The 10,490-nt window shown below is 37.0% G+C and overlaps 1 protein-coding gene across 5 annotated transcripts in view; it reads left to right on the top strand.

Annotated features, from left to right (window-relative positions):
* Positions 1 to 10,490, top strand: part of LOC135092995 (probable ubiquitin carboxyl-terminal hydrolase FAF-X) — a 301,879-nt gene that overhangs the window by 250,949 nt on the left and 40,440 nt on the right. For all 5 annotated transcript variants that reach the window (XM_063991852.1, XM_063991861.1, XM_063991828.1 and 2 more), the window contains exons 46-47: positions 9,494 to 9,594; positions 9,701 to 9,930. In XM_063991852.1, coding sequence (XP_063847922.1) covers positions 9,494 to 9,594; positions 9,701 to 9,930 — 331 coding nt within the window. The remainder of the gene's footprint in view (positions 1 to 9,493; positions 9,595 to 9,700; positions 9,931 to 10,490) is intronic.

Genomic DNA, 10,490 nt, shown 5'->3' with positions numbered 1-10,490 from the left:
ACACACACACACACACACACACACACACACACACACACACATTAGTGATGTATCAGATCATAAAAGGTGGTTGTGGATAAAACTGTGGATGTTAAGACAATATTTGCAGTTGCGTATTCTTTTGCCACCATATTCAAATTTGTGGATGCAGATGCAGATAATTTTAAATTTCAGTGCTACAGAGTGTGTTGTATCTGCAATACAAAGTTTCAGAGAGAAAAGATAGAGAGAAAAGAAAAAAAAATAAATAGAAAAGAGATACAGTGGAACCTCAGTTCTTGAACTTGATTTTTTTCTAAAAGCTGTTCAAAATCTGAAATGTTTGAAAACAGAAACTATTTTCCCCATAGGAATCAGTGTGAAATGGATTAATCCATTCTTGTCTTACCATCCACCCTGTCTTAGCGATTTATGACAGATGCTCCCACTGCCAAGATGGCCGGTTCACATCAGCTCAGAAATTATTTATTCATAAAGGATGTACTAAATTAACTTAGTGACACAGAACTCATCAGAAGATATCGTTTAGAGCCTGCAGGTATTGTTTGTCATTGATCTAGTGAGGGAAGCCTCATAGTGACACAGAGAGGAGCAACCCATTTACCACCAAAATGAAGGTGATCATAACACTTAGACATCTTGCTGCTAGGAAAAGCTAATGGTAAAATACAGTTGTGCAGTAGCAATGCCATTGTAGGTCATCAAGAGAGCTACAAGTTGTTCGGGATTACTCCCAAGTCACAAAAACTTTGTTTACATTGAAGCTCTTCATCGGGATTACATTTACCCTATTTCAAAGATTGGATTACTGTCTTATCCATTGTGTCTCTCCAAATATGTAAAAATGATGGAAATACTTATAGAAACTATAAATTTGTAATAAATGGCAGCTTTTGCTTTGTCTTTAATATTTGAAATCAAGTAATTTTTCAAGAACCAAATTATGGTATGAGTTTAAAAATTTTTTTGAAAATTGATTTGTTAAAAAACGGAGGCGTTCAGTAACTGAGGTTCCACTGTATGATAAAAGAAGTAAATTATGGTGTATTCCAAGAATATAGAAGCAGAAGTAACTGGAGAAGAGGAGTAGATGGCACAAGAAGATGGAGGGAGTTGAAGTAGGAAGGAGTAGATGGAGGAAGAACAAAAATGAATATGGGACAGGAAAAAGGGAATTCCTATTCCCATTACTTCCTCTGTCCCTCAAATTCTTCATTCACTCCTTGCCCTATCTGCTTATATTTATTCTTTCTACTTTTCTTCTCATACTGCCATCCTCCTCTGCCACCCTTCCTCCACTTCCTTGCCTAATGTACTTTCCTTTCTCTGTTACAAACACACGGTCGTTATAACGTACAACTGCAATAACATTGAAATTTTAATAAATATTTAATCAGAATAATGTGTAGGTTTGCTGTTGTGATGTTGATCAGCACGGTGGAGTGTTCCTTTTTGTGATGAGGCTACAACTGAAGGTGCATGGCCAACTGTTCAATGAGAAGTCTGTTCTCCTTTTCTTTCTTCTATTACAAAACTAAAATTCTTCACAGAATAACAAAGTTTGGCACCGAGCAATCACGCAACACATTCACGTTGCTCTCTCTCTCTCTCTCTCTCTCTCTCTCTCTCTCTCTCTCTCTCTCTCTCTCTCTCTCTCTCTCTCTCTCTCTCTCTCTCTCTCTCTCTCTCTCTCTCTCTCTCTCTCTCTCTCTCTCTCTCTCTCTCTCTCTCTCTCTCTCTCTCTCTGACTGTTACGGAGGTAACATCTAAATAGGTTAAGCATCGATGCTTGACTGAGTCCTCAGATGAAGGATGGAAGTCTGTGAGGCTAAAACCATGATGTCACTACTTGTATTTGTCCAATAGCAGTGCACTTGAAATCCACTCCACATGGTTTAAGGGTTGGTTAATGTTATCTCTGACCAGTGAGAATGAGTTATTAATAAGCTGGCAACTGCATACAGCAATATCCTATTTGGAGTTAGAGTAAGGTTTTGCAGGTTTTTTTAATGAACTTACTTGTGTTCATGCTAAGGTAATGTTCACTTTTTAACTGTCATGTTTAAGCCTCTGCTTCATTCTCCCTTCTACCCATTATCTTCTAATGATAATTCTTTATTCCTATTCCTATTTCTAAATCATGCCTCTTACAAACAAACCAAAAGTGGCATAATAAACTCGCCACTCATGGCAAGCATTGGAATTTTAATAAAAATTTAATCAGAATAACGAACCAAAACTGGCAAGACAAATTTGCCATCTGTGTGAGCAATGAAATTTTGATAAAAATTTAATTGGAATAACAAACTAAAACTCGCAAGACTAATTTGAAAGCTGTTGAAACTGCTGCTCACCTATCTGCTGCCTGTTCCTTCCTCCCTTTTTTCCTTTCCTCTCCCTTCTTTCAACTTGTCTCAAACCTGTCGCCTCCCCTCCCCCCTTACCTATCAGATAAGGGACAAGGGAGTGATACCTCTCTCTCTCTCTCTCTCTCTCTCTCTCTCTCTCTCTCTCTCTCTCTCTCTCTCTCTCTCTCTCTCTCTCTCTCTCTCTCTCTCTCTCTCTCTCTCTCTCTCTCTCTCATTTTATGTCATTTTCACTTCTTCCTTTCTCACTTTTCTCACTCATATGTGTAATTCTGTTTTCATTCTCAATCAGTCTCATCACGAGCGAAGCAAAATTTACTATGGAGGTTGTTTAATTTTGAGTGCCCTGACCCAGCTCAACTGTAACACTATTCAAACACTAATATCTCTGGAACTACGCAGCCAATCATAATGAAATTAGCACTATATGACAGCACAACTATATAAATTTTATATGATATAGCTTTCGTCTCTTGGGTGAAGTCATTGAGTAATTTGCAAAAAGTAGAAGGGTGTTGAAAATGGGATTTCTCAAAAACTCCTCAACCAATTTTAATGAAACTTAAGAGGTGTCATGTTATAAGTTTAATAAAATACCTTATGTCAGCTTTGAAGTAGTGCTGCACATGCATATAGTCAAAATTCCAATTTTTTAACAAATTAACTGATCAAGCTCAAATTTTGTTGGTAAAAAGAGTAATACAAGTTATAATGAAAAAGCATCTCAAATTTGCAACACTACTGTACATGTGCAAAATACAGCATAAAACTTTCTGTAAAGTGACCATCAGTTTTCTGCAATTTTCACCAACTACCTTTTGTTTCAGTGAGAGTGAATACATACCACTGAACACAGAAATTTCCTGAACAGAAATTTCGTACCCAACAGTATATAGCACTACCATTGGGCTCTTGCAGAGTTATGAGCTAGAGTGATTTGAATATTAGGCAAGTGCACAATGTGTACAGTGCCTGAAATTGCTGCCAACTTTTCAGTTAATGAACTGATAAAGCTGAAATTTTGTAGATAATAAGATTAATACAAATTATAATGAAAAAAGTATGTCAAATTTGCAATACTATTGCACATACACAAAATACATAATAAAACTTTTATAAACCATCAGTTTTCTGCAATTTTCACCAACTTTTTTTTGTCTCACTAAGAGCAGACACATACCACCGAATGCAGAATGAAATTTCCTATCCAGCGGTTCAGCACAATCATTGGGCTCTCACATAGTTTCAAGCTACAGTGATTTGAATATTGGAGTGTGCAATGTGCAGGGTGCCTGAAATTGCCTCTCTCTCTCTCTCTCTCTCTCTCTCTCTCTCTCTCTCTCTCTCTCTCTCTCTCTCTCTCTCTCTCTCTCTCTCTCTCTCTCTCTCTCTCTCTCTCTCTCTCTCTCTCTCTCTCTCTCTCTCTCTCTCATTGAAATAACCCTTTCACTGATGCATTACTGACAGCTTCACTTGTCAATCACCTTCCAAGGCGTTTTACTGGTTCTATTTAGCAATCCCTAGGAATGTTCTTACTTTCACACACACACACACACACACACACACAGAGAGAGAGAGAGAGAGAGAGAGAGAGAGAGAGAGAGAGAGAGAGAGAGAGAGAGAGAGAGACCATTTAGCAATCTCTAGGATTGTTCCTACTTTCACAGAGAGAGAGAGAGAGACCATTTAGCAATCCCTAGGATTGTTCCTACTTTCACAAAGAGAGAGAGTGAGAGAGAGAGAGAGAGAGAGAGAGAGAGAGGGCTCCAACTTAGGCAGGATTTACTGTATGTACTGTATATGTGTGATGCTAACAGTAGTTACTGTATTTGACAGCTCATAAGACACACCACAGTTTGGGCAGGCATTGAAAAAATAAATAAATAATTAAATAAATAAAATTGTTTTAAGCTCTGAATGTGAAGTGAAGTGGTTAACCTGACATTTGCATCTTGATTCCTTTGGTCAACAACCCAAGCCTTCATCTTCACTTCCAAGTCCATTTAGCTTTTTTAATGTGAAGGTTATGCTTTGATTTCACTACTTTCTGAGGTGGTTCTCCCTCTTGTTTTTGCCAGACATGTATCACTAAGTTGGAGGTGGTCCAAAATGCCTAGCAGCAGGTCTGTTGCAATTTTCCTTAGCAAATTGTATCACTTGTAACTTATACGCAGTTGTGTAGGCATGTTGTATCTGTGACTCTATTATGTTGGAGTAATGGAATCCGGAAATTTTAAATACTGTTGCATAAACTGAATTGCATGAATATTGTGCAGACCATCACCATGAGCTGCCCTACCTTGTGATGCTGTCTTCACTTATAAAATCTTTTGTTTTGTTAGGTAGTAAGCTATTTTCTAAAATGTATGCAAGGTAAGAATGTTAAAAGATAGGCACAATTTCAGTTGTATGAAGGTGTGTCTTACCTCAAGGAATAATGGCATCATACTAAGGAACACAGTAAATCTTGCACATGCTGCCAAGTTTGGTGTGTAACCAACTGCGAGTCTGTTTTGGTACATGCATTGTAAGCATCGTCACTTAATTTCTTCCTGTCTGGTGTTATTTTATGTGAATTACCAGTAAGTATGACTCTTGCGTGTGGTATAGAAATAATCATTACTTTGTTTACATGATATCCCTTTAATCATGTAGTCAGTAATCTGTAAGATTACTGGAGAGATGATGAATTTGTTAAAAAGAGTAAGAATGGCATTCTTATATTTGGATCAAGAAATTATAAAAAAGTTGTTGATTTCCATGATAAGACCAAGATTGGAATATGTGGCAGTGGTGTGGTCTCCTCATACAAAGAGGAATATTATAAAATTAGAATGAGTACAAATAACAGTCCCTAAGATGGTTTTGTAGTTGAGTAAATTGACCTATGAAGAGAGATTAAGAATGTTGGAAATTCCTACCCACTGAAAATAGGAGAGAGAGGGGAGATTTAATAAACATCTATAAAATGATAAATGATATGGAAAATGTGGACAAAGAATGTTTTATAACTTTAGACACACAGAGTACAAGGGGACACAGTAAGAAGTTGAAGAAAGTTAACTGTAGAAGAGACATCAAAAAGTATAGTTTTCCTCACAGAAGTGTGAACAAATGGAATGAACTCATTGAAGACATTGTCAGTGCTGTAACTGTCCATGCTTTTAAGACCAAACTGGATAGATATAGAGACGGGATACTACGAGATTACTCCCCTCCCATAAACCACAACTAGTAAACACAACTAGGTAAATACACACACACACACACACACACACACACACACACACACACACACACACACACACACACACACACACACACACACACACACACACACACACACACTCGCATTCCTGCAAAAAAGCTTTAATTCCTTCCAACAATTGCCCTCTACTTGATAAATTTAGAGAACATCAGAAATAGTTTCCCTATTCACCCTATTATATGCTTTTTCTCTTTAAGTCCATGAATGCTGTGTACAAGTTTTCATCCATTCTTATTCCTTCTTCTCAGTTATAATTTTAATTGCAAATCTGATCCATACAACCTCTTCTTTTACTGAAGCTTCCCTTTTCCTCTCTTAACTATGCCTCAGTCATTTCCATGTGTCATTATTCTACCATAGGCTTTCCCTGGCACTCTTTCCTACAACTATTACCTTATAGAGATACAATAGTGCCTCTCTCCATTCAAATGCTACTTCTTGCCTCCATGCCAGTTCACATATTAGAAACATCTAATCTACAACCACTTCACCTCCATAATGTAACATGATTGCAATTATCCCATCAATGCCTGCAGCTGTGCCACACTTTAAACTGGTTATTGTTTTCTCTTACTCCTGTTTATGAATTGCTCCTTGGAGAAATGCTCTTTGCCTGCCTCCACACCCATACTAGATACTGTAATTTCCTCTTCTGCCTTCGCATTTATTAAGTGGTCAGAATGTCTTTCCACATTGCTTCCAAATTCTCATTGTATACAAGAACACCCTCTCTCTCTTCATTCTCACATTCCCATACTTTTCTCCCCCTGCCTTGCACACTCTTAATTTACCTCTAAAAACAACTTCTTACTCTCGCTGAACTAACCATTCAACTGCCTACCAAACTGTTTCTGTACTCTCCTTTTATTTTTTCAATTCTTTCCTTTCCTTGTCTAAGACTTAGATTCCTCTCATTTTAATTTCCCCTGGCATATTTTTCAGCAACATTTTCCCATATGCTCTTCTCATCTCTGTTATGGCATTTTTGATTATCAACCATCCACCATGCATTCCCCTTTCTCTTAGTCCAAGCCATCTATATCCTACTAAATCTGCTGCTACTATAGTTATTAGAATATAACTTCTGAACATGAATATTTCCAAATCCAAATGGCATTCAATATTTTTTAATCCTGAACACACATTTTCCTCCAGACACAAATGTGTCACCTCATCCTGCTTTTATGATGTCAAATTATATAGAATGGGGATTTGGGGAATTTAATTCTTGAATACCATTTAGGGATTTTGAGAATAGGCTGTCTGACAACACTGTTTGCCAGCAGTTCACTTGCCTCACTTATTGCTACCAAACGTGTAGTTTTCTTCCGTGGTGAGACAGGTCCCCCTTAAATAAAATATTTTCATACTACGTACGTTAGATCTTTTTTATGCTTATAGCTGAAGGTAACTAATACATAGTTCATAAAACATCAAAATGTTAATGAATAAAAACTGGAATAGTACAGTAACAATTATGAAAGAACCACACTGAGGCCATGTTTACACACAGCTGTTGAATATTTGCTCTTGATGTTACTTCATATCACTTATGTATATTTTATATCCCTGACTGCAGTCACTTCCTTGTTAGCTTTAGGTACATGTGAACATCATTAAATGCTAGTACTGACCTTGGATTGCTGGTACAGTACAGAAATAATATATAATTGAAAAACTATGCCAAGCTGTTGTTTTCACACAGCTAATAAATACTCATTCTTTATATCACTGTGCATGGCAGTACCAGTTGTGGCCTGCTGTTCTCCTCTCAAAACCAGCATTGCTGTGTATGACACAGCAGAGGCTGCAGCCCGCCTTTCTTCTCACTAAACTAGTATCACTAGTGGTGGTGACAGCGATTGCTGAAACTCATATTCTCATCACTGAATGAGCATCACTGTGAGAGGAGGCAGTGGGTGCTGCTGTTGCAGCCCACCCTTCTTAATAAATTAACATCACTGTGGTTAGTGCAGATAGTGGCAGTGGCAGTGCACTCTCCCTCCATGTTAAAGTTAACTTACTCCATACTATGGACTTCTTTGCAACTTGTTCCTGTCTGTCCTCATATTAAGGTATAAGTTCCCTGTGTTACAGTGTGACTTTAAGGCTAACTGATCCCCCCATGCTATTTGCATTAGAAAATTGCACAGTAGCAGGAACCTGACCGTATATATATATATATATATATATATATATATATATATATATATATATATATATATATATATATATATATATATATATATATATACGGTCAGGTTGCTGCTACTGTGCAATCTTCTGATCCCCCCATGCTATTTGCATTAGAAAATTGCACAGTAGCAGGAACCTGACCGTATATATATATATATATATATATATATATATATATATATATATATATATATATATATATATATATATATATACGGTCAGGTTGCTGCTACTGTGCAATCTTCTGATCCCCCCATGCTATTTGCATTAGAAAATTGCACAGTAGCAGCAACCTGACCATATATATATATATATATATATATATATATATATATATATATATATATATATATATATATATATATATATATATATATCGTATTGTGTATAGATAAAATTCTGAAGGCCATATATTTCAGCAAAAGATCTGGGGTTATACTAAATACAAGGATATGGTTCCTTGGGTTGAAAAAACAAAAATCCATATATGATGTGAAGGACCAGTAGCAACTCTTGGCCTCAAAAAAGGAGTATTTACTTATTATAACCAGTAAATAAAACAAACCATTACCCACTCTCCCACTCCTGTTCTTACTTTCTCGCTCCTGCTCTTGCTCTCTTGCTCCTGCTCCTGCTCTTGCTCTATCACTCCTGCTCTTGCTCACTCGCTCACTCCTGCTTATGCTCTCTCACTCCTGCTTCTGCTCTCTCTCTCTCTCTCTCTCTCTCTCTCTCTCTCTCTCTCTCTCTCTCTCTCTCTCTCTCTCTCTCTCTCTCTCTCTCTCTCTCTCTCTCTCTCTCTCTCTCTCTCTCTCTCTCTCTCTCTCTCTCTCTCTCTCTCTCTCTCTCTCTCTCTCTCTCTCTCTCTCTCTCTGCTAGCACAGCACTCCAATGTTGGGTAACTGATTTTTTCATTAGGTAGATGTTAGAGGTTGCTGTCCAACATTTAGGCAGTTGATCTATATACAAGGTATACCATAAATTACTAATTTCCTGGCCAGAAATCAGTGATTGATGTATTCTCAAGATAAAACTTTACACAGGGAAATAAGGCATATATAGTTTATACATGCATATAGCCCCCTGAAAATGAGGAATGATGGTCAGGAGATTTAAGATCCACTCATTGGATAGATAGGTAGGTATCTTTGGCATGAAGACGGTGAATAATGAAAGTAATGTAAGTGTTTATGGAAAGTTTTCTAAGAGTAGTGAAGGAAAAGAATGAGTCATGGAATGGCTCAGGATGTAAAATGCAGCAAAACAGGGTTGTATTATCAAACAAGAGTAAGTGAGGTAATGATCAAAGTTTATAAAATAATCAGGATGGATCCTTTGAGACTTTAGTTTTTAGTTCATGGAATGAGATGAAATGTAGGATGAATGCATTGAAGTACGAGTATAGGTGGAATGACTTTGTTATTGTCATGCTCCAAAGGATGTTCCAGGGAATGTTTATCAGATTAGATAGTTCTAAACTAAACTTATATTCAGTTTGCTTTACTTAAAAGAATGAAAATGAGATTTATATATCTTTAAAGATAATATTCTTTACATAGTAAAAGTAATTTATCTTATCAGTGATAAAAATGACTATGTTATGAAATGATGATGCATTTGCTTATGAATCAACACTTAACTATCTCTGAACCCTACTTTTTAGAACACTGCACCAGTGCCCAACCCTCATGGTGACCCATCCTGCCCAGAGCCACTGATGACCATTGAACCCAAAGTGGCTGAAATCCTCTATGGCCGACCAACGTAAGTCTCCCTGAATGAGAATTAGATTGCAATGTTGTAATTATTAATATAGGAATCATTGTTTACTTCTTGATTTATATTTACTTTTTTTCTTTATATGTAATAGGTATGTGAAGAAAATAATTGAAGATGCCAACACATCAGAAGATACAGTGAAGCTGTTGAAGTTCTGCTGCTGGGAAAATCCTCTCTTTTCTTCTGCTGTCCTCTCAGAACTTTTATGGCAGATTGCCTACTCATACACTTATGAGCTGCGACCATACCTTGATCTGCTTCTCCACATGCTACTCTTGGAGGACTCATGGCAGAACCATAGAATTCATAATGCACTCAAGGGTAGGTATAACAGGTGCTGATGGTGGTGTGTGATAGGTCATTCTTCATTTTTAAAAAGATGTATACAGGCATACCTCAATATATGACAGGATTGTGTTCCTGCAATATGTGCTATGTTCTGAAATGTGTATTGGATCAGTTTACTCTTTCAGAATGTTAAGAAATAGGGGTGTAGCATTCCTGTATCCTTGCAGAATCCCACAAACTTTTTTTCCTGGAGCCATTCCCAGGTTCCCTAAAGTCCTGAAAATATACAAGGAAGCTATTTCTACCCATTTCAAACTGTCAATTACTCATACCATTCTCTAAGCAGGTCTTTTGACCATAAATACTGCTCAGATTTGATAACATGACACCACTATGTGATGGTAGACCAACACATAAAATAATGTTAGAAAACACTCTGGCTTATTTTCATTTTTTGTCACCCACACTAGTATGCAAAGCCTGCATAAATAGAAAGTTAAAATGCATTACACATTATAAGCAGATAGAATGTCAGGAAGTGGGATATTGTGGGTAACAGCACATGATTTGACTGATGTTGGTGGCAGAGTGTC

The sequence above is a fragment of the Scylla paramamosain genome, chromosome 3, assembly GCF_035594125.1.
Source record: "Scylla paramamosain isolate STU-SP2022 chromosome 3, ASM3559412v1, whole genome shotgun sequence".
In the NCBI taxonomy this organism is placed as follows: Eukaryota; Metazoa; Arthropoda; class Malacostraca; order Decapoda; family Portunidae; genus Scylla; species Scylla paramamosain.
This window is presented reverse-complemented; position numbering and strand designations above follow the sequence as displayed.